This window comes from Chlamydotis macqueenii, chromosome 4 (genome assembly GCF_036417535.1).
Source record: "Chlamydotis macqueenii isolate bChlMac1 chromosome 4, bChlMac1.mat, whole genome shotgun sequence".
Lineage (NCBI taxonomy): Eukaryota > Metazoa > Chordata > Aves > Otidiformes > Otididae > Chlamydotis > Chlamydotis macqueenii.
The window spans coordinates 239,308-266,880 of NC_141559.1; the positions used below are offsets into that span (position 1 = coordinate 239,308).

The 27,573-nt window shown below is 41.4% G+C and overlaps 1 protein-coding gene across 1 annotated transcript in view; it reads left to right on the top strand.

Moving 5' to 3' along the window:
* Positions 1–27,573, top strand: part of TNIP3 (TNFAIP3 interacting protein 3) — a 66,868-nt gene that overhangs the window by 11,014 nt on the left and 28,281 nt on the right. Inside the window, exons 2-4 of the mRNA XM_086747150.1 lie at positions 7,952–8,037; positions 17,271–17,403; positions 27,341–27,427. Of these exons, the coding sequence (XP_086603276.1) occupies positions 8,030–8,037; positions 17,271–17,403; positions 27,341–27,427 (228 nt within the window). The 5' untranslated portion in view covers positions 7,952–8,029. The remainder of the gene's footprint in view (positions 1–7,951; positions 8,038–17,270; positions 17,404–27,340; positions 27,428–27,573) is intronic.

Below are 27,573 nucleotides of genomic sequence, written 5' to 3' on the forward strand. Positions count from 1 at the left end.
TGAAAACATAAATCTGCAGTACTTCTATCCATTGTAGTGGGAAGCAACCCTTCTGTGTTCAGAACCAGGGTTGTTTGCTGCCAGGGGGCACACATACCCGTTGTGCTAGGGCAGCTGTAGCAACTCCCGACCGCTCTACCTCGCTGCTCTCAAAACAATGCAAAAGTTGTCGGTACACCTATGAGAGTTACAAAATGCTCACAGCAAACCATTTAGAAGCCTGAAGAAAGAGCTGCTTAGGAGATCATCTTCCCTTGACTTGCTTCTGCATCCTTAGCACACCATGGCATGCTGCCAGCAGAGTCCTAATCTCTAGTAGTAGCAGTAACACATCTCCAGAAGTGTGGGCACACTAGAACCTATGGAAAGCAACATGCATTTCTGAGTTGCTTAGGAGTGGTGGTTCTGCCAACCAAGCAATGCCAAGGTTTTTTTTTGCAACTGGCTTGTTAGTTTGTTCCTACCTTTCTGTGGGCTCTTCTTTCTTTTTTCTTTTTTTTTTTTTTTTTTGTCTTGGGATTTTGAAGTTTGGCTGGAGAGCATTAAATGTAAATAAAACAGAGCAACATTCCTTATCTAAATCAGATCATTCTTATCTTCCCACTGTTAAACTTCTGTTCTTGTAGTTGCACAATTTTTTGTAGGTAGATATGCCTACACCTTGAATTATTTTCTCACAGCCTCCCTTCCTTCCTATCCATATGGGCCCTGTACTGGGAGTGATCTCCTTTCTATTCCTGTGCTTCCTCTTTATACTGCAGAGACTTGATTCCAAAGTCCTTGGAGTTGATAGAACCTAAATCTTTTCTCTCTTGGTTTGGCTTGCGCAAGAAAGTTCCATCATTTCTCTTTCCTATCACAAAATCATAGTTTCACTGTAGTAAGATCTCCATTAAAAATTGTTCAGAAAAAACGTCAGTGAGTATCATAGTTATTAATCTTGCTTTTGTCGTGCAGCGTTTTTCCTCTTCATTTCTGTATTTTATCTCTTGGAAAGTTTCCCATCCATACTTTGGCAGTGAATAATAATAAAGAACCATTTTGTAATGGGTAACTTAAAGCTGACATTTAACAAATACCTAAAAGTACTTCATTCCTATCTTGCCCACCTCCAAATATTTTTATGCTAATTATAATTGGATACAGATAGTGAGAAAATAGCATTGGAAAGGCTCATGCAGTGCTATTCCATGGAATACAGAATCATGGACTAGTTTGCAAGTCTTCTTCTGAAGATCTATACACTTGGCAAATTTCTATATATTTGACAGATCTGCGATTGCTTGATAAATGAATTTTAAACAAATCAAAGATATTTATTGTTGAGGGTTTATTTTATCAATATATTTTATACTTCATTGGGACTAATTTATATTCTATAAACAACAATTTGCTTTCATGGAAGTTGTGTTCAATCGGTGTGTTCAAAGTACCGTTAACTTTGCCCCCAGATCTGTGTGCATGGATTGGCTTCAGCCAAACCCAACATTTTTCAGTGAAGAAAAGATCTCTTCTATATATATTAAAAATGAGGAGTCTACGTGCAGTATCTGAAAATCAGTAACAGGCTGTGATTAGATATCAGAGGGGCTCAAATAACCTGGAAGTTAAAAATTAGTTCCAAAACACAGAAAAATGTTGGCGTTGTCTTTAGGTGACATCTTTGGTTGTCATCATACATCTTCTAGCAACTTCGTAACATGTTGTAAAACTCCCCAAACCAGAAAAGCTTAAATCTTCCCAACTCCCAAACTTATAGCCTTATAATAATTAGAGCTTAGTATTTTATTTTTCTTTTTTTTTAATGGCCTCTGATGATGGGAGAGAGAGGGTGACGACAGGAATCCAGAGAAGTACTGAGGGTGTTTTGAGGTACGCTGTGTGTGGCTTTGATGGCTTGATGATATTTATGACTTCCTCTGGTCACTTTTTATGTGACTCTTTTGCATGTTGCAAGTGTTGTAATGATATTTTTGGCACTGAACTTAAATTTTGTAGCCTTTCAAATTAGCCTGTGTGCTTTAAACTCATCTGTACACATGCCCGTGTGGAGTGACTGACGTGGTAAGTTCAAATGCAAAAGTCTGTCACCTAAGCCCTGGGCATGACTCTCATTGCTTTTTTTTGGTAGCCTTTGTACCACTGATTTCTACTTGAAGAAGGGACTTATTGAGGAATATTTGTCTAACTTTCAGATGTAGTTCTTGAGATGTTCCATCCGAAGATATTTAGAAGTTGTTAAATGGACTAATTTCCAAAGAGAGAAATACGCCTGAAAATTTATTTTCTGTTTCAATTTAAGAAAAAAGTGATTGATTGTTACCAAGGTCATGTAGTGGAAAACAGTGAGTTTTTTTACCTACAACTTAAACTAGTTTGTGTGTCAGTGGAAGCATTTTCACGTTTTCACACACCCAGTGGTGGAAGACCAGCACCCGTAGGACCGAGGAGCTGTACAGCAGGCACTGTCTGTGCGAAGTCACCCTGCTACATCCAGCATGACCAAGCACATTTTGCTTTCTCAGACCAAAGTCAAAGAACCCGCAGTGCAGACCCTCTCCAGTCCCCTTTGCTCTATGCCGAAAGTGCGGTGTCCAGTCCTGGGTGGAAATAGTGTGTTCAGCCTTTAATTGGCACACTCCTCAGTCTGGTCCGCTTGAAGAGGTTCCTGTTGTTTGGGTTTTAGTTTGCTTCTGTTGCTGCATAGCTTGAGATTAACTCAAGACGTGTAAATAGACTGCTTATCAAGCTATATCCCAGCTTCATGGGAGGGCATCTCCGAATTTTGGGGTGATTGCTGTTCTAAATCCACTGTTAGCCTAATAAAGGAGAATTGTACTTAATGGTGAGCTCAGTTTTATTTATTCAGCATTAAATCCTCCCTCATCACACAGGGCAGATACCAGTTTCATTTTATCCTAACCAAATCAGGCAAGACAGAACTGAGGAACCTAACTACTCTTTATTTTTGGCAAAAATCAAGCTTCAGATTTTAAGTTTTGGGTAGAAACTGTCTAATATTGCCCTTTCGGTATTTTATCAGGAAATAATGGGGAGGGGGAAGAGAACTGGCAGATCTTGCTGTGTTTGTGGCTTTTTCTTGTGCTGCATTTACATGACTGAAGCTGCATTTTCAGTGAAGAGGGTTGGATGTAGAAGCAGAAAGACATGTAATGCAACGGCTGGTTGCACTGCATGTTAGTGCTATTGTGAGTAGCAAACCTGGGAATATCTAGGTAGGAGGAGATCACAGAAATATTACACATTTGACTTCTTCGAAGCAAAAAAAAATCTTGAAGGCTTGAGTCCTGTTTCAGATCAGTTTCAGCGAGTGTTGCTTAGGATCACTTTCATCAAATGCTTTTTTATTTCTTCGGCTGTTCTTCCATTATGATCACATTTACAGTAACAATCCACTTTTCCCTCCCACTCCTCCTACACAACAGCCACACACAGATAATGTATAACCTGCTGGCTTGTTTATCAACAGCGTTTATGATTAGATATGTTCCACTTTGTTTTGGAGCTATTTTGCAATATGGGTAATACTTAAATGAGGTAAGTTTACTCGGCCTGGCTGTGACAGGCCCAGGATCTTTCGCAATACACAAATGGGTATCGTTGAAAGCATAACCTGTTATTGGATTTATCCCTTATGTGTAATTTGCTAGTTAGTACTTCCATTTATTTGGCATACTGTCTGTCTTTTGCTCCCTCCACTGTGGCAATATGTCCATTCATGGTGGTCTGCAAAACTGAATCTTTGAGCTGATCTAGGCAGAAAAAAAAAACAAACCAAAAATCTCCTTTCCCTTCTCTGCATCTTTTAGGCTGGCTCATTTCTGACATTCATTCTACATTGCATTCCCACAAAATATTGCTTTGGTACAACTGAAGAACAAGTGAATTACAGAGCAAGTTTGGGGAAAATGAGCAAAGGTTTGGGAAAATTGGATGCTCTTGAGCTCTAACTAGAGTTGGAGAAAGAAGGAGAACGGGGCAAGAGCAGTGCAGGATTTAACACTTACAATACAGATGTTTGTGAAATGCATTTTGGATAACATTTTGAAACTCTAGCATGATGAGTGCCTGTCTGGCTGTCATCATTTTTGTAATTAAGATTTCATTAAAATTAGTGAGTCGTCTTGTCAGTCTTGAACGATGTATTTTTTTTTTCTCTCCAAATGTGTTTTTCATATGTGGAAAAGTTATTTATAATATAAAATAATACTTCAACCAAAACCTGGTTTTTTGGCCTACTTGGGAGTATCTAGGATTTGAGGGTTTGGAGCACTGATAAATTTGATGGACGAGCATCAAGGAAATCTTGCATGCTTTTTACCAAACATTTTCAATTACTGAGGAACCCCATAAATCTGTGAGCAAAACTAAACTGATTCTGTTTTACTTCAGGGTGTTCCTGTTCTTAAAAGTCTTGACAGAAAGCAGAAAATGCGTGTAATTCTGAGCAATCCTTTACATAACCATTATAACCCCCCTATTTTCTACACAGCCTTATTTCTTTGAAGTAGCTGAATTTTATCCATCTTGGCTTCAATTTGTCTGATCTAATAAAAACCTAAGGCATTAAATTGCATATTATAGTTGTAAAAACTTATGGTTGTTTTAATAACAAACGCTTGCACGTGGTACAATAACCTAGCTGCATCTCTTTTGTTCAGATTCGTGACTGTACGTTTAGATTTAGCACAACTTATGCTGCCAACACAGGTCAGACTCATCGCAGTAAATTTTTTGTTGTGAAGAATAAAAAATTATTTTTAACAAAAAAAAAACCAACAAAACCAAACCTTTCAGAACTGACATGTTTTACCAAAAAGCTGTAATTCTGCTTCAACAGTCCCTTGCTCATCAATAGTTTGCGAAACAGTGGTGGCAAATCAAAGCGGGTGGCAATGCTGCTTAGCAGGCCCTAGCCTGACCAGGCCAGCTGTCAGTGAAGGTAACTTTTTACTACTTTTTTCCAGTATCTTGACTGGATAGGAGAGGATGGATGTACTCTTATGCTGATAATGAAATGGTTTCTGATAGGTAGGCTGGCTTGTATAGATATGCATTAAATCAAGGTGCCCAGCACGGAGGAACACGCTGCCAAATCTGCATATGACTAAGAGTCAGGAGATGCGTACAACGGACCTTGTCAAGCCACAGGGGAGGGGACACCCCCCGCCCCAGCAGATGTTAGCAGCAGGACTTCTGGAGAACTGCTTGTTTGTGCTGGCTGGGTGCGCAGCTGGGCCACACAGTGATTTGGGAATTATCGGCTTTAGCAGCTCCTTTCCATGAGTTTCCCTGACTTGGCAGAGCAGGGCCACGGAAAACCTGGAGCGCCCGCTAAGCAATCCCAGAGCGTTCCCCAGCAGGGAGTGGGCAGCACCCCTCCCCGTGAGCCCCTAAATCCACCTGTCCATCCTGTCACTGCAGAACCAGATGACCTGTTACCTTTTCTGGTATTCACTGCTTTTTTTTCTTTTCAGTTTTTCAGAACTTTTTTTGCTTCTTGTATGAATTTTACCAACGTGAGTGTTGTCTTTTCAGTAACATTTAACCTGTATCCCTTTAAGATGGCCTGTTTTTCAGCGCATGGGCTAAAATACTGTGCGTAACTCGGCAAATGCATCTGAGACTGCTGAAATGTCTAAGCCCAGTGGGATGAATTGGAGATGGAGTAGCAGTCTGAATTCTGTGCGGTTTTTTGTTTAATTCAGACAAGTATGGTCAGATTTCATTTACTAATTTCATTTTATTGTTTAAGTGGTGGTAGAGAGTGTTCATTCTAGGTCAATGTATTTCAATTTTTTTTATTATTATTTTTAAGTTAGACACCTAAAAGCCAAGTTTCAGCACTCCAAAATAAGGATTAATTCTCATTAGTACCCATTGTCTGCAGCTCCCATTGAAATAAAATGAACACAGCTTTCCATACTTCAACATCTTTCTGTTATGGTTAAACAGACACTCATAAAACTCAGACAAGCTGGAATCAAGTTTCACATGAAACCGAATTGACATTTTTTCTTAATAGGATCCTTGTAATTAGTGATTACCAGATGCATTTAAAATGTGTGAAATGCCTGCAGGAAGGGGAATTAAGCGGGGGGGAGGGATGCCAAACACCTCAGATCTTCTCCCTGGCAACCTTTCATTTTAAATTTCTGCTCTGCACATAGATGAAGCAGCATGGTTTCTATAAAATGTTCAGCTGTGGTTTCACATTAAATTGATGTTACCAATAAAGAGAGCGACTTGTAATTGAAAACTTATTTGCTTATAAATAGCAGATTTTGCTCTTGATGGCTCCCCACGTTATTTCAGCAGTCACGTTGCTGTCCTTACGATAGGTGTTGTGAAACCCGACAGTTTTCTAATTCCAGCAACTATCATAATGCTATTGTTTGTCATTTTGATCTAAAGAGAAGAATAAGACTTTTCTGATGAACTAGATATGTCCCATAGAGCCTGAAGAAATATACCCAGAGCTGTTAGCAGCCTGCAGCACAGGAGCAGAATGGCTCCTCTGGATGAGGTGACGTTGGCTCACTCTTTGTACCATCTGTTCTCCCATTTCATAGAATCATAGAATAGTTAGAGTTGGAAGGGACCTTCAACGGTCATCTAGTCCAACCCCCCTGCAAGAAGCAGGGACATCCCTGACTAGATCAGGTTGCTCAGAGCCTCATCCAGCCTGGCCTTGAACGATTCCAGGGATGGGGCCTCCACCACCTCTCTGGGCAACCTGTTCCAGTGCTCTACAACTCTCATTGTAAAAAAATTTTTTCTAATATCTAATCTAAACCTACCTCCTTCTAATTTAAACCCATTACCCCTTGTTCTATCACAACAGGCCCTACTGAACAGCTTCTCCCCATCTTTCCTGTATGCCCCCTTGAGGTATTGGAAGACCGCTCTCAGGTCTCCCCGGAGCCTTCTCTTCTCCAGGCTGAACAGCCCCAACTCTCTCAGCCTGTCCTCATAGGAGAGGTGCTCCAGCCCTCTGATCATCTTTGTGGCCCTCCTCTGGACCCTTTCCAACTGGTCCATGCCCTTGTTATGCTGGGGACTCCAGAACTGGACGCAGTACTCCAGGTGGGGTCTCACCAGGGCAGAGTAGAGGGGCAGAATCACCTCCCAGTAGAGGGGCAGAATCACCTCCCAGAGGGGCAGAATCACCTCCCATTTGTGATGGAAAGGTGGTGGTACCTCATAAAATTAAAACAGCTTGTTTTTTTTTTTCCTGTTTGGAGGTTTCATCCAGAAGGGAGTATCTAAATGTGGACTGCTTATTGTTACCCTGATGCATGTCCTTTTCTGTGAGCGATGTGCTTTTTCTTTTCTTCCTTGTCTTTGGAAATGCAAAGCTGGACAGTCGCTGGCCCTGACCAGAGGGAAGCTTGCGAAGAGCTTGAACAATGCACTTGTGCACAGTAACTCGCAGTGCCTTTACTTTTCTCTCCAAGTGATCTAGATCAGACTCATTACTCAAATTCTCTTAAATTTGGAGGAGTAGTTTTACTGGATGCTTCCGTGGAGCATGTGAATTTTCCAGTCCATGTGAGGTTGTAATTGAACTCTAGAGTTGATTCTTTTAGGATGAATAACAAAAGGCCTTTTCACAACGTTTCTTGCAACTGCTGACAGCTTTGCTCCTTTGGTAGATTCTTGCCACTGCAGCCAGAGACTGTTATTGCTCCTGCTCTTGCAAAACTGTTCCTGATAGAGTGGTGGACTTAAGAGAGGATGTTGCTGGGAAGGAGAAAGTAGATCCTGGCTTGCTTGTCAGCCATTTATGTATATGAAGAGATTAAAAAAATGCAGGCCACACGTAGTTATCTCTTCTTATTGTAATATTGCTTAAATTTTTCTGCCTAGATTGCTAATCTTTTTATTTCCCCCTAAAGTCTGTTTTTTTTTCCCTCCCTGTTTCTTACAGATTCACTGTGAGCAGCTCAAAAGGAAGAATAAAGATGCAGAGGATCATCTAGAATTGTGCCCCCATCAGTGTATTGAGATGGAAAGGTATTAACTATCTTAATTTACATGTAAAACTTATTTTATTTTTATTTTTTTTTAAACTAACTTACATTACATTATTGGCAATACACAGTTATGTGTTTCCTGCGTGTCAATCATTTTATCTTCCAGAGACCCAGGTTAATACTTTTTTTTTTTTCTTCTGCTTTTATCTGGCCTGTGGAGATCTGCTTAAGTATGTGAAACACGGAAATTTTCTGTACTGAGAGGAGCAAAATCATAGAGAATAGTGTAGGTTGGAAGGGACTTCTGGAGGTCATCTGAAGTTACCTCTTGCCCCAAGTAGCATTAGTTAGGTCAGGTTACTCAGGGCCTGTCTATGAGAGTTTCAGATATCTCCAAGTATGGAGATTTCACAGCCGCTTTGGGCACCTGCTTCTTCACAAACTAATATTAGTTCTACTGGTAATGGCAGTAAAAGAGATTGTACTGTAGGATAGAGAGATAAAGAAGTCACATTATGGCTACAGCCTCTGATGAGGCTGTGATGATGGCAATGTCTTTCTAAAACTGTCAGTGAGTAATAAGGAGTTTTAAGAAAATTAACAGTGCTGAGTACTTCAGTGGATACTAGTGTATTCAGCAAGATAAGCTCTGGTCAAAAAGGAAAAAAAAAATAGGTAGCTGAGAATGATTAAAAAGTAACTGTAAACAGTATCAAGTATAGTCTGTGGATTTGAGAGAGAGATAAAAAGAAAAATTTTTCTAAGGTAACCATAGTTTGTTTGGGGAAGCTTAAGAAATAATCCCATACCCTTTTTTCTTCCTGTAAGAAGTATTTTTTTCCCAGGTTAGTTTATTGTGAAATAACTGGGTTTGAAACCCCTTACAGTCTGTTATTTCCGATTTATTCAAGACATTGTGAGCTGATAAGTGTAGTTTGACTCCAGCCTTGTCTCTATGAAGGGAGGGAAGTGCCAGGTTCCCGTCTGGCGATGGCATCCCTGGTGAAACCATATGCCAGTTGCTGGCACTTCAAGCTCTGGATGTGTGACACAGACAGATGTGCAGCAAGCTTCTTCTGCCTTTCAGCTTGGCTCCCCAACAGCTACCACAGGCAAGAAGTTGGCTTGAACTAACAGAGCTGGTTGTCCTCCATCAGCTACTGTACGTTAAATTTCCTGGCTGCATTTCCAAATGGTGTTCATCTGCTTGTTCTGCTTGTGCTGTTAGTAGATCACTGCAAATATCTCAGGTCTGTGTGGGAGACGCTGACCCAAATTAATCATGGACTTGTTTTCCGCGAAGTGTGCAGCCCAGCTGTGAGCCCAGGTCAGTATGGCACTGGTGACGCATCCACATCCTGGCCAAGGCTGAACTGCAAGGCAAAACGGGCTGTGTGTAGGTCTTGTTCTGCTTGTGGTGATGCCTGATTTGGGAAAAGAAAGAATAGTGGTGTAAAGTACCAGTTAAAAATGTCGACTGTGTAATTGCATTAGAATCACAGCTTTCTACAGAAATGAGTACGTGTAAGATCTGAATAAACTCGTGGTGCTCAAGCTGTATCTGTGGAGCGAGCAGCCAGTCCAGAAGGGCTGTGGGAGAGCGACCATTTCAGAAAGATGCCCACTCAGGCTAGGAATCATGGAATCATAGAATGAACAGGGTTGGAAGGGACCTTAAAGATCATCTAGTTCCAACCCCCTAAAGGAGGTGCAAGCCTTTCTAGCTATTGGTCTTCACAGAAAAAGGAGCAAGCACTTGAAAACATCTAGATTTGTCTCTCTTCTTGTTTTTTAAGTCTTAGTCTTCAGTTCTTTGAACACTTTCCTGCCATCTCTCACCAGCTTTCTGCATGTGTGAATAGAGGAATTAATCTGCTCAGAAAGTACATACTACTTGGTGGCTCTGCTTGGCCAAGCTTTCCGTTTGATTAATTTTCATGGTAAAACTTCAATTCCCTTTCCACTAGTGATCTACATGCAGCTACATGAGTCCTGGCTGAGCAGTTTGGGTGACAGTGCTCCATTTACTGCTTCTCCAGAGAGACAGTCTTCTGTAACTCACTCATAGCTCATTTAAAGCCCAAGAAACTTGACGAAAATAAATTAATTGGCTTTCCTGAGATTTTAACTCAGCCCAAATGCTATCAGGAAGACATTTAATTATGGCCTTGGTAGTATGATTAAGCAGAAGATCCAAGTGAAAGGGGAGTGATGTTATCTTCCTCACGTGCAGGCTGTATCAGGGTACAGAAATGAGGCAGCGGCACTGAAACCCAGTCCCAAAGGACAGGAACCTCCAGGCATGGAGGGGAGCAGCACTGTGGGATAAGTAACACGCCATTTAAAGCGAACCAGTGAGTCATCGTCTTCTTGCATGTTGCATATTTCTGGAGGTGAATAGTTAAAGTCTGGGAGACACTAAGTACCTGTGTATCAGTAGCTTTAATTCTCTCTTCACTGAGATGGGACAGATTATAGGTGCAGCTTCAATTAATCACTGGGTCCTTTGGGGTTTTTTTTGACTTATTTTCAGAGAAACCAGATGTGTTTCCATTAAGAACACGCACCTCTTTCGTTGTTGTGATTTGTGTAATTCTTAAAATTAAGCAAAACTATTAAAGAATAATTGTTTCTGTTCACATTAACAGCACACAGCTTCTCCAGATGTGGCATTTGACAGCCAAACAGCTGCTGGCTATTAAATGTGCCTTAAAAACTCCATTCCTTTGTCGTAAAGGGAACAGAAGTGTAGGGACGTTTATGGGGTGATAGGCAGATGTTTTGGCTAAATCAGTTTTGAGCGAAAGTTTAAGTGGTTTCTCTGCTATAGCCGCAGTACGTACAAGTTTTAACCCCTATCATACACCTTACCTTATGGAGCTCTCTTCTTGGGACTGCAATGAGATTACTTCTAATCTCATACTTATCTCTCAAGCAACAGTGCCAGCATTTTTTTTCGCAACATCTGGGACATTTCACTCCAAAGACAATGCAGTTCTTCTGCTAGGTGGATCCCAGCTGCTGCTGGTGGTTGGCTTTCCAGCTATGCTTTTGAAATATTGGAAGGATTTTTTTTTTTTGTGAAACTTGAGTTAAAAAATTAAGTTTGAAATAATATGAAATAATGTGTTGCTTTAAAAAAAAAAAGTATATCCTCATAATCATCAAAGGCAGGTGTTCTTTTTGTGCTTGTACCAGTGCAGTATGCTTTATGCCCAATAAACTGGTTTTTATAGTGTACATGTGAGGTGGAACGTAGAACTATAGCGGAGTTCAATTTCAAGAGATCTGGCTCAAATTCCCAGCCTAAAATCTGAGCGGAGATCTGCTCCCTAAGTGTTGAGTACTGGAATAGCACCACTGATCCTTAGGGAGCCGCACCACATTGCAACTATTCTCTATCAGCTCAAAATCTACTAAACTTGTAAGAGCTCATGAGGCTGCAAAATTTTTTTTTCTGTAACAAAAGCCTTTTTGTTTTCTTGGAAAAAGTTTGTTCTTCCCATTGCTTATTGGACTGGAAATTCTTTGTTATTTAGTCTTAACTGGATAAGGTTTTAGTAAAAAAATCCCAATGAGTTTACATGAAAAAAAAATGTAAGAGTTCTACAAAACTGAATTAAAGAAAACCAAAAACATGTAATACCATGTGGAACATAAAAGAATACACTAGTTCTACAGACAACCTGTCATTTTTAAGAATTAGATGCCTTATTTGATTCCTATTGTAAGTCTGTTTCTATTACAAATTAGATCAAATATTCTGTAATCCAGGTCTTATTCTCTCCCATATTCTAAAGGCCTTTTTCTGAAATTAGGTCGTTATCATAAATAGGGGACATATTAGCTGAAATGGTTTGCCTTGAAATTTGCTGCATCTTTAAATTTATCCGACTTAGTTCATTTTCTGTAATTGAAATGCAGAAATTTCTTTCTTTCTGCTCCTTAGGCTTAGCCAAGTAAGAATCCTGTGTCCCAAATGCCCACCAAAGGGGATGAAGTATATGTTTAACCCCTAGACTCTGGAACTCATTTCCCATCAAAATATGACTCCGTGATGTTGGCACCTGGCTGTAAATCCTGGCTTAAAACTTTTTCACAATTGTTTATGGTGTGTGCTTGTGCTTTCACCAATCACAGGAGAATGACCCCACCACACCAACCTTGAAATTACTACTTCAAATAGAGTTAATATGCCTTTAGTATGAACATTTGCAATAAATGTCTTGGGACAAGTTGTAGATGTGTCCATTGTTGCCACATAACTGCTGTTAGTAAGTAATAATGCCAGTTTCTAGTGAAAATAAGGGAGAGCCAAGAGCCCACAGATGGTACCAGCTGCAGAACTGGGACTCTGCATGGAACTTGTAACTGGCTGTTTGATAAACCTGTATGTCTTGGCCATCAATCTATACTGCTACAAGCTCAAAGCATGTGGCTTATCAAAAAAAAGCCATGCGGCAGGCCATCAGGAACTGAACTGGTTGCTACTCCATTATGGAAATGTGTATTAGTGGGAGTTGTTCCGCTGCTTCTCCTGACCAGGAAAATATGGACTGCAAGCTATGAGAAGCCACTGGTGTCCACACCTCACACTTCCTTTTTAGTGCCATCATATTCTGGCTTTAGTGACAGTTTTGGGCCAAATATAGGTTTAGCTCTGTCTCAGTTACATGCGTAATTGAATTAAATTCCCTGTGCATGTACAACCAGCATTTCGTTGCCTAATCCTCTGAGGACAGACAGACCAGCATGGTTTATTTAGCTGAGTGGGACTGATCTGCGTAGGAATTTCAGTCCCACTCGCATACAAAGCATGTGCTGGGCACAATTTTTGTTCTGGCTCCCAGCTAAAAAACTGAATTGCTGTAAGAAGTATACAACCATTTGTAAATAATTAATTACAGGAAGCCGATAGAACCTAGAAATTGAAATGGCACAAAAATGTACCATAGAGCAAAAAGTGAAAAGCATTTTAAAGGCAGCTAGCTGAATACATGGGAGGAATGAAAATGTCTTTGACGTGGTGCACAGTTAGTCTCTAGTCGTGAAATCCTGCCTGGATCTGGCAACTTGCAAACCAAAGAGAACAGACCTAATTTCTTATTCTAGGAGGACATGATTAGAAGGAAACTGGGTACTACTTTTCAGATATGACTTGGAAATTAGGAGTAAGGTTGGGCTCTCTCCTTTTCCTGCAAGCTGCTAAACCTTACACTGGGAGACCAGCATCCTTCATTACATCTGTAGGTTCCGCTTCCATGTGAAATGTCTTAATTTTCCCAAAAAAAAAAGGAAATTTAGCAACTAACTCAAAGTTTACAAAGAAGAGTTAGTATTCTAATCTTTTATTGGTTTCTGCATTAATCATAGCATATGTGTTTTTTACATCTTGATATATTTTAGAAAGTTTTTATACATAGAAGGGCTACACTTTGTCCCATATGGCCACATGAAAATGCTTTTAATATTCTCTGATGATTGATTTTACGAAACATAAAAAACTGTATCTCCCAAGCTTGTAAGGGTGTATTAATGGTGCAGAAACGTACCTGTGAACTTCACAAAACCAAAAGCAGTTTTGAAAAAATTGCTTTCCGCAGAAGCTAAATGCTGAGTGCCCTCTAGAGCTCAGCAGGGGAAGTTCAGGTAATCATCACGAACTGTCTGGCACTGGGGTAGCTCGGCATCACCGGTATCTTCAAGGTGTATTCAAGCACTGAGATCATCTGTGTGCTCTGAAAGTCCAGACTGTAAAATGGATTTATACACCAGATATGATTAACGTCTTACATCACAATAAATATATCCTTCCAGTTATCAAAGTGACTAATATTAAAATACAGATAAATGGAATAGTAGTTTCTGGTCAGAAGATCTTAGTCTAAAAACAGAGGGAAAACCAAATGCACTGAGAAATCCAGTCAACGAAATAATTTTCTGATTCCGTGATGTTGAAACTTAGGGGTATTACAGAGCAGCAATCAATTTGTGGGTATTTGGGTGTTTTGCAGTTCCTTTTCTTTTACCCAGGCACAGCTGGTTCCTGCTCTTGCCCGGGTACTCCTCAGCACAGAAAGGAGAACGCAGAGAGGCAGGGTGGGAGCAGCCAGAGGTGAACATTTCTTACAGCCGCAGCGTCAGACAAACTGCGAGGAGCAGAGCAGAGGAATGAACACTTCCTGGCTGAAAAGAAATATTGAAAGCCAACCCATGGCTTCATGGGGTATTTCCCAGCTTGATTAACGCTCTGATCTCAGGAGGCTGTGGTCACACATACTCCTCTCGCTGTGGCTGAACCAGCAGCAGAAATGAGTGCAGCCTGCCCAAATACTTGCTGCTGCACTCCTGCCAGAGGTTGCTGCCCATGTCTTACTGTCCTCAGGACTGCACCTTGATAGTTGTCCTTTATTTTGAACAGTTATTTTAGCTTAAGCTGCTTTATTTGACTTAAAAGAGCTTAAGAAACCCTGACTATTTTGACCAAGCTGGATGAGTGGATTATGCTGCCAGCTGGGGATGGTAGTTTGCAGTAGAGAGGTAGTGAAGGTGGAAAGTGGCTGTAGAGGAGTTAAACCCTGCCTGGCTTTGCTGCAGCTGGAGCAGGATGTGTGACTGCAAGCCTGGGAAATGGCAAAACACCCTTTGTGAGAAGCCACTTGTAGGCCAGAGCTTTCTCTCTCAGCTGCGCGGTAAGCTGGTGGCTCTACTGATCTCACACAGGAGGCGGGTGGAGTGAGGAAAGAGGAGAGCAACTAGCCTACCTTTGGTTGGTTACCTAAGCACAGATAAAAACCTGAAGTTTTGAAAGCTCAGTCTGAAAATATTGTCCTGTGGTTTTAGCAGCTCTGTCCGAAATCTCTTTGTACTGCTCAATAACGTTTCACCTCGCTTTATGTAGCCTCTCCCTTCCTTCTGCCACATTTCCAGGGGCTCTAGGGAGGCTCCAGCAATAATTTCTCCCTTACTATGTAACCGTAGTTTCATGCACTTTTTCTAAAACTACTCCATGAGCCACTGCTTCCCTGCTGTGGCTTTTCATTCTTCCAAGCATCCTCAAAAGCACCGAGTCCTCTGCGTGTTGTATATCCAATTCTGTTACGCAGAGCGATCTCGGGCATGGGAGTCCAAATGAGCTGAAGATGTTGTGCACTTGAAAGAAAAGAGCTGTTGCTACTTATGTAGCAAAGTTTGCACTATGTAGCTGTTTAAAAATGAAGTGCTTGGTCATGCTGCTGCCTGAGAATTTATTGTTCAGGAACCTTAGCACAGAATTGCTTAAAAAAATAAAAAGTGCCACTCGCACTGGTCTGTCCAGGATTTCGCAATATTTAGCGAGACAGAAAAGGGCTGGATTTCTTTCGCAAGGCTCGCTGTTTTCCTTTTGTAGTTTTCTTCACTGGCTGCCGCGCGCTGCCTGTGCTGCTGGGGCTCACCTGCCACCCACGCACAGCTGAGGCTTCGGAAACTGCCACCAGCGCTCAGAGCAGCTGCAGCCTGCTGCACCACCCTGAGGTTTGTGAAAACGTGCCTCACGAAGGTCTGGCACTTAATGGTCATGGCTTTGAAAGGGACTTGTGGCCAGTTCAAGTGTTCTGACAAAAGACAATGCTCTCTTCAGTTGAGTGTTCTGTTTCTTTGAACTTGCACTGGTTGCTATATTGTGGGTTTGGGGTTTTTTTTTGTTATTGTTTTGTTTTTTGTTTTTTAACGCCAAAAGGTTAGTATGAAGAAATATCTCTCTGGAGAGAAGAAAAATCATATGCTGTGGCTTCAGACCAGAACCCCTGGTCTTGGTTCTTTGTGTAAAAGTCCTATTCCCCTATGCCACAGGTCTAGCTCTCGAAACACGTCCAAATATCTAGTTTCTGCCAGTAAACTTTTTTTTTTCTTTTCTTTTCTTTTTTTTTTTTTTTTTTGGTACAGACAGGCTTCATGGCAGTTCTGAAACTGCCATGAAATTTCAGCTTGTCCAACTACTAGGTAGCAAGTGAAAAATAAAAAGCAGCTCTTGAGTTTTACTTGTTCTCATTTGCTACTCTTGGTATTTTATTGTAGTACTTCTGCAAATTATTTTGCATTCATGCAAAATGAAAATACATTTCTGTTATAGTCTCTGTGTTGTAAATATTTAGAACAAAGTGAATCATTTTATGCTGTCAGCATGAAATTCTCCACACTTCTTACTCTTGTTATTAAGATAGATGGGTTTGTTTGTTGGATGATTTTATCAATTGCCCTTCAAAACTTTCCTCAGAACCTACAGTGCGATCCCTGTGGATTGCCTGTCTAAACTGCAAGAAGTATAACTGATAAATTCTTACTGCTTTCAGTTTTTCTGGTAGCTCAAGCGAAGACTTTCTTACTCTAACAAGTTGGTAATACTGTTGAGCCTTGCAGTTTGCTTTCTGGTCATGCATTACTTATATTTAGATTTGGTTTAAGCTGATTAGGAAATGAAGGTCAGAGCTTGCTAAAGACGTGGGTATTTCTTGAAATCTTGGGTTGGGGATAGAGCTTTTTGGGGAGTTGTTTTAATAGTGCCTCCTTCCATTCTCTGAAGGTCACATTCCACCATTACGGTGTATCAAATCCATCAGCCCTAATTGCTGGTTAGTTCTGGGAATTTGGAGCAAGCCCTTAAGTGCATGTAAGTCCTGTGTGTCCTTAACGGAGAGACTGAAAGAAAAGACTTTTCCCACCAAAAAAAAAAAATCATTTCAGTGTTCACAACACAGCAACTTTTACAAGATATTAATATTTTATTTTCAGGAACAAAAATTGAAAATGCATGTCAAGTATTTATTACAAAGTGTCTCAGAGAAAATAACATGTGCCATCAAAACACTTTTTGAACTGAGCACCTGGTTTTAGACTTCAAAACATATTTAACCATTTTGATTGCATTTTTGTTAAAGTTGAATATAAAATTATTGAAACCACAGGTGGGTGGATGGGGTTGAGAGCACATGACAGTCTTCATATAATCCCCAAAAGAGTTGACTTGGATTTTGTAGACACAAAGTAGTAAAACTCATAAAGACTGCTTGTTTAAATATTTTAAATGAATTTCTGCCACAAAGCACTTGGAGATTCCCTATGTGACACTGCCCTAGTGCTCTCTGATTGCGTACCAGGAAGGAAGATAGCAGCAGCTCGGTGCCAGACCAGCTCTCTCTGTGCTGTCACATCCAGGAAACAGCTGACAAATTTACCTTCTCCGCGCTTCAAGTTTTGGTGCAAAATTTAACATTGCTATTTCTTTCTGAGCAGGTGTGAAAGTAAAGAGCTTGATGTTGAAATAAGGAACTTGATAGAGAAGAATAACACTTACCAGTCGTGTGAGGACCCCGAACCTATTGCCCAAGCGAGTCCGAACCCTCAGAGAACTTCATGTTCCCTTAAGGTAAACGCAGTCTGCTTTTGCAATGTTTATCTGCCAGGAAAGAACATTCAGGGGATGTTCCCTGGGTGACTTGATTATGCATGAAACTTTTTGATTTCTGAAATGATGCAATGAGCTTGCTACAGTTGTTCTTTTTTTTTTCTGATACAGCTATTTTCTGTTATGAGGAAGACTGAGTGAGAAGATATGTTTTATAGTGCTTTAAAAGGTCAACTAAACCCACTGGTTATCCAAAGTGCCGCCCTCTGTAGCCAGCTGTACCTTTTGCATAACACAAATCCACAAACCTGTATACCCCAAGAGCACCGACATTTCTTTAGGCTGTTACATTTAGTAGCTCTGATTTAACTGAGGATGAGCAGAGGTGTGGGGGACAAAGATATTTGGGAGTGTCAGAAAGACTTTTAGATCAATAGGAAGAAAGAAGAAGAAAAATGATGATTCAAACCCACACTTCTGTGGTATGACAAACAGAAAATTGTAAGCCCCCTGCTAAGATGATCGTCTTTGCTTGCAGTGAAGCAGCGGTTAGCAAGCATGACAGAAACTTGCTCTAGATTTCCCTCTCAGTTTCCCTCCTCTCCCCTGAAATAGCAAGCTGCTTTTTATTGCGCAGTAGGAAGACAAAACGGAATTCCTGTTTTCTGCAAACTGGGAAAGGGAAGAGTGAGAGGTGCGGAGGAGAAGAGCAATTAAGCTGTGAATGCCATCCACCTGCAAGGGATGACACACGTACCTGCCTGGGTGACTCCTCAATGGGGTGGGAGGAAGAAAACCTCTGATGGCTGCGCCCCAAGGCATGATGCAGGAAGGAGGAGGTAAAGGAGAGATGACTCTCTTCTATGAAATCCGAAATTACACATAGCTCCTTTCACATGTAAACCACCATTTCCAAAATGACTCATGACCTCGGGGCACGAAGCTGAGCTGAGCCTAAGAAGATGCCCCAGGGTTAGATAAGTGGGATTAGAAACAGTGAGAGAAGCCACAGGGAGGAACTGGGATTCCCAGCCCCAGGGGAGGAATTAACATGGTGAAACACAAGTCAGTGCAGAATCAAGTCGCACTGAGCTATGAAATTACAGGGCAGAACAGCAAGCCACAGGTGGTCTGTGGAAACACCTGATACCCCCTGGTTGCCTCCCTCCAACCAAAGGAGATGTAGGAAAGGATTTGGGGGCGGAAGGGAAGAAGGGATGTACTCACCTCAATTGTTTCCGTGGAGTGCTTCAGCACTTCTATTCACATAGAATACCATGACATTATTTCATCTGTAGTGCTTTTTTTTTGCTTTCTGTTTTTATAGCACTTATTTTTTTTTTGCCTGAGTAAAGGAGGAAGGTTTATGATATTTCTGCACTAGAAATATCCTGGCTATTTTTTATTTATACTTTTAAGTTAAGCAGTCACTTTGATGGTTATTGACTTGGACTTCAAGTAAGTAGACAACTTGACAATTGCAATGATAAGCTCCAACATCCTCAGTATAAGATGCTAGGAGTGCCTGTAGCGGATTGTGTGTTTTGGAAAAGGAAGCAATATTTTTAACAAACCTAGTATCCTGTCAATTATGAAGGTTATAAAATAGTATTTTAAAAACAAAAAAAAAAAAAAGCAAGAAATATCAGTCTGTGAAGTGAAATGCTGATTTAGACTTAAAATGAAGGGAAAATTCTTTATTATTTGTCAGAGCCAGCAAGCTGTTTTTATTCTATAACCTTTTTTTTTTTTTTTGGAGTGAAGAGTATAAATTGCATATGGCAAAATGGCATTTCCTTCTGAGCTTAAATAACTTTTGAGACTGTTATCTGGATATGTCTGTAAACAAAATCCCTTTTTCAACAGTTTCTTTTTCTGTAAAAATACATAATATTATTGTGAATTTAAAGGCAAATATTTGAGAGACAGAAAATGTAAGTCGGCAGAATGAATTAATTCTCAGCACATCCTTCGGCCTATCATTTCTTTATCTGTAGTACTTTAATTGCAGCTTATCATGATGCTATATTCCCTGCTCTGGGAGAGGGAAAGGGAGAGGAGATTACAGAGAAACATCCTTACAGGCAGGTCACAGCAATTAGTGCGTGTTGGTGTATTTGGGTCCCCGACACCCACACATGGTTCATTGGTCTGATAGAAGGGACTGGAGTGCCTGTGTCCCTGTGTGTTTTCTGGGGGAGGTGAGGGTGGATAAAAGTATCAAATAGGAAGGGAAGAACAGCAACTGAAATAATTAGTGGTGTGTCAACCTAAAGTAAAGTTGATAGAGATAGTATATTTTATGGGATCAATTGGTTTTTTAAAAAAAAAAAAAGTAATACACTTTTAAGCACCTAAACTGTTTTGGATATGAAGCGAGGAAGAAAAAAATTTTCGTTTAAGAAGGAAAAATTTTCATTTATCTGTACTTGAAACTACTATGTTGTAAAACTCAAAGTAGCCAGTTTGCTACAGTTACAAATTATTATGTAATTATTATTCGGTAAAACTGGGATTTTCATAATCAGGCCTGACTTTGCAAATGCTTAGGCACTTGAATAGCCGTGCCCTTACGCTTAGTCTGCTAGGCGATGATGGAAACCAGTGGATGAAGGAAATCCTGAAACAGAAGCTAGTGGTATGTTTTACTTACTTTGAAACCACATCTTGCTCTAATTTTATCTGGTTCTCACAGATTAAGGCACACATTCTCATCTGCGCGTATTTTTTTTTTGTCAGAGTGAGTATATAACCAAACAGCACAAGAAGTTGAGGCTGACATACTTACTTAAGGGAAAATCCCTTTCTAGCATGCTTCTCTGGGTGAAGCACGTCGACTGGGTTTAGACAGGAAGACGTAGATTCTTCTTCTGGTTTAAGAGCTGATTTTATTATACAACTAAAATGTCTAATTTTTTTTTATCATTTCACTACATGCACCAGAATGAGAAAAGGAGTTGCACTGGATATTCTAGCAAGCACTGCTGGCATAATAATGGCTTCAGGAATAAAGCCAAAAGCAAAGCTCAACTGAAATGTGAGCAAACAGAAGGCTCCCCAGAAGCTTGGTAGTTTTAAACCAAGTTTTAAACAAAGCAAACAAAAAAGAACATCATCTCACAGCAGATACCTGATTGGCTAGGAAGGATTAAAAAAAAAAAAAGATGATTTTACCATTTTGTCATCATCAAGGAAAGCTTCACTTTGACTTGATTCAAGCTTTTTAATGGTTCTTGGTTTCGCTGCAGTTACTGAACAAATGGAATTTCCAGGAGTGATGAGTGGAGAAATAACCAGCCACTCTTCTAGGAGGAGCCAGATCTGACCAGCTCTCCAAAGATAAAAAGTGATCATTCTTGTATATAGTAACTTCATTTTCTTAAGCTACCAAACCTCATTTGCTCTGGAGAGCAGACTCTGCTCCATTTCTCTGCTTTGTTTTCTGTGTTTACTCGAACTATGCCTAAATGTAAAGAAAAAGTTTGTTTATAAAATGTTGTTTTATTTATAAAGTGGCAGTTGATGCTACAGTTGCACATCACAGCCTAGCAGTAGGAGTAATGGTGTTTCGTTTCCTCATTTGGGATGGAAAGAGGGAACGTGTGAAAGAAGTGACTTTCTAGAGAGAGAGTGGAAGAAGTAAAGGGTGAGAAACGGCTGAAAAGAGAATGTAAGTTAGTTTTGCTCTTGCCTTAAAATATCTGATGGACCCCAGCTAGATAAAGGCCTGTTTGTCTATTCTAGGAAGGCTATAGAAAGTAACTCAACTCCATCCATTGCGGACTGTGATCTGGTTTTACATGTGTTTATGGAGAAGTCAGAGGCAGTTATACCGTAAGAGATTGCCAAGTTTGTGTGTCTCCACTCAGAGACTATTCCCTGCAATCTGTTTTCTTATGATTTTTTTTTTCTTTAGTGTAACCAGTAAATGCCATGACACAGACTGACTTGTGCATTTAACGAGGAAGAGATGAAATAATCAGGGAAATTAAGGTTGATGCAAGCGTAAGATTGGGATTTATAACACTTGCTGACCAGTTTGTCATTGCGGTTACATCACAGTTAGCAAGTCTTGATTTTGCATGTTGGTGGCTAAAGTAGGTATGATTTCACCACAGTAAAATCTCATTTTTAGTATTCTGGGACAAGAGAGTGACTAGATTTTCCCCACAAGCCTTTTACTGCAGTGTTAGGGATGATACTAAGTTGTATGGCAGTGTCCAGCACGTGTGTAATCAGGAGTGCTGCCCGCGTCTGAGGTACCGTTTTGGTCCACGGCTGCAGGAGTGGCTCAGGCAGCTCCTGGCAAGCGCTCACCTTTGTTAGCGCCCATGGACGTCCTCTCAGCACAGCGCATGGCTGGCATCGTTCCCGCAGAGCCAGCACACTTGGTTTCTCCTCAGGTATCTTCTCTGCTCTTCTGTAGACGTTTACCACCAGTGCAACACCTAGCAAACCTACGCTGCCTTGCCTGTGGACAACACTTATAAGTCTGTGTTTTCCTCCAAAATTTACTTTCCTGGTGTTTCATACAGATGTGTTCACACTCTGCAGACACCCTCTGCAGCTGTCGTTTTTGCTTCCTCTGAAGCTTCCTGAGCTTCCTGTGACTGTGTAGCACTAGGACAAATTTTCCTCCAAAATCTTTAACTGGTCTGGTTATGTTTTGCAGACTGGAAGAAAATAACAGCTTTTTGAAAGTTTGCTTGGATCTGTAAACAGTTTTTTAGGTTTTTGACTGCATTTGCAGTCTGATCTTCAATTAAAATTCTCAAAGCAATTTAAAACTGCATATTTGATTCAATAGCTTCAAACCAAGTATAAATGCCTTAAAAATATTTTTCTTTTTTTTTTACTTTGGAAGTCTGGTGGCTATCAAAAATAGTCCTTCTTTCAAGGGTTTGTATATATCTTAGATTTCTGAAGTGCTGTTGTACAGCTAAGTTGTTCTTCGTTGTGTAGCACTTAACCGATAAACAACTGTAGTGTCTTTATCTCTGCAGTACCAAAGAACATTAATGTTGTCATCTCCTTGTCTTTCTTTTCAGTTAACTGTTTTCACAGAGAGATATAACAATTTTACTTCAAGGTCTCCCAGTTTTTGCCAGAAGAATACCACCACCTCTAAAGAGCTTGGGCTTTTTTTCCCTACTCGTTGGCATTTCTTCTATTCGGACAGATTTCAGACAAACTCTTCTCTTGCCAATATCCTGTCCTGTTCTTATGAGGGAATCAGTACAGAAAAGTGTTTGTGAGGGAGGGAGCAAGGTACCTTTCTCCCACTGAGCTGCTCACACAACTGAATAGCACCGTTGTTTTTGAACAGCATGTTATAGCCCTTGAGATGTATTTCCTATCAGGTCTCTTAAAAGGCATTTGACTTCAGCACTGTGCAAAGGGGCATCAGCGTTATCCATATAAATCCCAAGCTTGCTTAGCTAGACACTGACGAGTATTTAATGCAATTTCTGTTCTCTCATATTTTGTATAAAATACTTGTAGTGAGGAGGAATAGCTAAGACGGTACAAGAAAAATTGGCATTTTTTTTAACATGTATGTGTAGGGTGCAAGGCCAGTAAAAAAAAAAAATCTAAGAACTTTCACACAGGCATGCCTACCTCAGAGCTTGTTGATTGTTGGCAGGGAGCAATACATCTTTCAAACAAAATGGGAATGTTAGGTGAAAGATTATCCAAAAAGCAAGGCCAGTATAAATTGCATTCACTGACAGTGCCAAACTGCAGGCAGACAACAGCTATTTCAGCAAACAGCTAAACTTGACTCAAAACTCTTACGCATATCCCTAGTGTGGGAAAGGACAACGGCTGTTGGTCCTCAGTCACTGTGGTAGGCTCACGGAGAGTGAAAATGGAGAAATGGGAAGGTTGCTTTGGCATGGAATAGGGGAGATGTGGAGATGCTATTGCTGTTCTAGCCTCTGCTCTTCCAGGAGCTTCACATTTTCCCCCAGGTCTCCCCAGCTCTCTCACAGTGTCATGAGGGTGGAAAAGAAGTGTTGCAGCCAGTTAAAATCCCTGTAAATGGCACCTTCAAATCCTCCAGTCCAAGCGAGAATCATTCACTTTTAGTAGCTGTTAATATGGTCATTAAGATATCAACAACAGAGGACTTGGTGTCCTAATGTCCACCTAGCTTTCCAGGAAACTACTCAGCTTTCCAGGAAACTATTTTGAACTAAGTGGCAGTAACAACTGTGCGCACTCCAAGGTCTTAGCCTCATCCTCTCTTCAAAGTAATTTGAGCGCTGGTATCTTTCAAGTGGGAGCTGTGATTCACGAGTAGGGCTGAGCCCTGGGTTTGCTCTTCTGTCCCCGCTGCAGGGACCACTCAGCACTTCACATCACACGCTGCAGCCCGCTGTTGTGAGGAAATGGGAAACCAGGGCTGGCTTACCTTAGCAAACCAGGCCATAAAATGCAGCTGTTCAACCAAAGCTTTCTCTCACACCTTAGCTGTTTCTGGAACAGGGATGGGACTGCTGAGCATGGGAGGTGGGGTAAGGGAGAGCGTCTGTGCTTGAGAATCATTGCCCGCGAGAGCAGACATGCAATGTGGAAGTTTTCTGATTGTATTTTTATTAATCAGATGCTCAGTGTTGGTACTTTGTAGACAGAGGCAGACTCTGTTTCCGTGAGTTGATAATCTATTGGAGTGTAGCAGGCCAGTGCGAGGTAGCAGGACATTGTGAGAAGATGACAAATAATTGCTCTTTGCGTCATTTGTGTCTGGTTACAGTACTCTCTCCTTCAGCAGCTGACTCTTGACTCTTCATGTGCCCTAACTTTAGTGCAGTCAGGACACAAAATTATGCAGTGACAGCCTGCTGATGGATGCTGCGGACGCAGCTGTGACAGACGGATGGACAGAGTGTGGGTGAAAGGAGGCATCGTTCTCTGGTCTGACGTGAACATCTGGATGACCTTTAGCGTTCAGTTGGTCCCTTTCCCTGTGTCTAATCGGGTTATTCCCTACTTCTGCAAAGAGCTTTGACGTCACTAAGTGTAAGCTTTGATTTGACATAAACTTTTAATTATATTATAATACTCAATCTCATCTTTAAAATGCGTAGTGCTTCCTCTTCCTTCTCCGCTCTGCGGATTTTATGGTTTAACTATTACTACGTTCTCTAAGGTAGCGCAGTATGTTTATTCATTTTAGAAGCTGACCTTCTCGCATGTCTGTTTCCCGCAGGGTGGCCTTCCTGTTTCACTAAACCTTGCTTTGGTAGTACAGAGGCTTACTTTGTTTCATTGCCTGACAGTTACTGGCTCATATTTCGTAAAATATATTAATCACTACAGAGATGTCAAGAAATGCAATTGTGGAAGGTGCCATTGTGTTATCAGCCAGTAGTTCTTCCTTCTTTAAACCAATGCTTTGCCTGGGAGGGATATGCTCGAAAACTAGTTTTGGTATGGGTACAGATGAAATTATTTTATTTTTTTGGTGGGTAGGATGACTCATATGTAGAATCGAAAATATTTTTATTAAAATAACATTTGTTTTTTAATTTCTCACTTGATATCCCACAAGTTTTCCAGCTGCTCCATAAACTATGAACAAATAAAAAGAGCATCAGGTAGGGAGGATATATTTCATATACAAATATTGTAAAGTAGTAGCTTTCTTCTGAATTGGGTTTTGTATCTTGCAAAAGAGGAGTTGCATAGTCACACATTATGAACTCAATATCGGGAATGTGGCTGTTAAATTCCAGCATTTCACAGGATTACTTTACTTTTTCTAAATCCTTTTTTTTTTTTTTTGGAAAATGAAAGAAGTCCCACAGATTTATATTATTTTATGTCAAATTTCACAGACTAGCTTTGATTGCATTCCTTGAAAAGGAAATAAGCAACCTTTACCCACACTGAAAATGCCTCAGACCCAGAGATCTTTCTACAATGAGGAAAATAATTTTTCTTTCATGCTTCCTTCTCAAACGCATCATAATTCCAAGACTGAAGATGACAATACTTTGCTCTTTTCTATTTTGCCCTGACTTTGTATATGAAGTCTGTGGAAGCCTTTTCTTTGTTAATCTTTCCTGTGAGTTTAACTTGGTACGGCTAACCTCTTTTTCCAAATGGGAAGCCAACACAAGTTTGAAGTTGGTTACCTTGAGCACTCAAGAGGAGACTTGAGTAGCGTGAGGCTAGATCCATGCTGAGGTAAGGTAATTACTAGAACTGAAAACACAATGTCATTAGGAGAAGAGTAACATCATCTGTCATTCTTCAGCTTTGTGCAGCTTTTCTTCAGGGAAAGTAAATCAATTTTCCAACTGTGGTTTTCCCAGAAACATCTTGGGGTTTGTATGGGTGTGCGCTTCCCCATAGCTGTTAACAGACTTTGCTATTACTTCTTTGTAAGCACGACTCACTAATTTTTCTGTCATGATAGTTGTCGTAGTTCAGCCCTGATCAGGACCAGACTACGCAGTCTGTCTCTCGCTCCCCCCACCCTCCGAGAGAATAGGAGGAGATGATATAAGAAAAAACAGCTCAAGGTTTGAGATAAGGACGGGGAGAAATCCTTAAAGTTACCGTTATGGGCAAAACAGACTCGACTTGGGGAAAACTATTCATTTATTTCTAAAATTAGCAGGAGAATGAGACAGGGAACAAGATAACCTCCCCCCACCCCTCCCTCTTCCCGGGCTTAACATTATCTCTACTACCTTCCCCTCCCGAGTGGCACGGGGGGGAAAAGGGAATGGGGGTCGCGGTCAGTTCATCACGCGTTGTTTTACGCCGCTGTATCATCGTCGGGGGAAGAACTCCTCGCATTCCTCCTCTGCTCCAGCGTGGGGTCCCTCCCACGGGCCACAGTCCTTTGTGAAACTGCTCCGGCGTGGGTCATCTCTTCCACGGGGTGCAGTCCCTCTAGAACAGCTGTCCCAGCGGGCCCTCCACGGGCCACAGCCTCCTTCAGGCCTCCACCTGCTCTGGCGTGGGGTCCTCCACGGGCTGCAGGTGGATCTCTGCCACTCCGTGGACCTCCATGGGCTGCAGGGGGACAACCCGCTCCACCATGGTCTTCACCACGAGTTGCAGAGGAATCTTGGCCAGGAGCCGCATTACTCCTCCCCCTCCTTCTTCACTGACCTTGGCGTCTGCAGCAGTTCCTCACAACAGGCTGGCAGACGCCTCTCAGGATCCTTTTTACATCTTATTCACTTCTCATCTCCTCTCCACTTCTTGCAGCCGGGCCGGGCCGAGTTGGGCCCAGTCGGCTGCCCGGCGGGAGGCCAGAGGGTGAGGCCTGCAAGGCCCATGAGGCTCATGCCTCCCCCTTTCTGCCCCCCGCTCAGCTGCTTCACATCTTCTCCTCCTCTTTTTCCTGTTTTCCCCTTCTTAAATACGTTATCGCAGAGGCGTTATCACGGGACATTCTGCTACCAATTGGCTCGGCCTTGGCCAGCAGCGGGTCCGCCCTAGGCCCGGCCGAGTCCACTGAACAAAGGGGAGCGACTTCTAGCAGTTTCCTACAGAAGCTACCACCTTAGGCCCCCCCTCACTAACAAAACCAGAACAATAGTTCATTCTGTCTTTTTGTCACTTAGTACTTGTCATACTGACCTAAGTCCTTTCTTACAACTGGAAGCAGGGATAGAAAACCCTGTCCTTATTTACTTCCTCCCCTTATACGTGCAACTTCCTCTCTCAGGGTGAACTGGCCAGTCGATTGCGATTTATATGCACACTAAGCAGAGTACTGCCTTGCCTGGCATATTAGTCATAGGCAGTGTGCTTCAGCCCTTCTGGAAACCCCCAGCCAGGAAGGAGGAAAAGGTTAAAATCAGAATTCCACCACTTATTTCTGAACCTCAGCTGCTTCCACAGGCAGCACCCGTGGATCTTACGGGTCTTAACGCAATTCTCCTGCTCCTTTAACCAGTGTAAAATATCTGTTTCATTGCTTTTTTTTCCAAAGACCCGTAGTGAAACAAATGCTCCAGACCGTCTTGGATGCGCAAGGGCGGGTGTGAGTGACATGGAAGCCCCAGCAGACCCACTGGAAGTAAGTGATTGTTTTGGCTGTCCTCTGCAGTGCTGTCTGATTAACAGGAATGGCTTGAGCTGGGGCAGGTGTCACGCGTGTCGCTTTGTAGATTGACAATTACGGGCTCAGTTTTGTATTCCAGGAGATTTGTCTGAATGATTTAT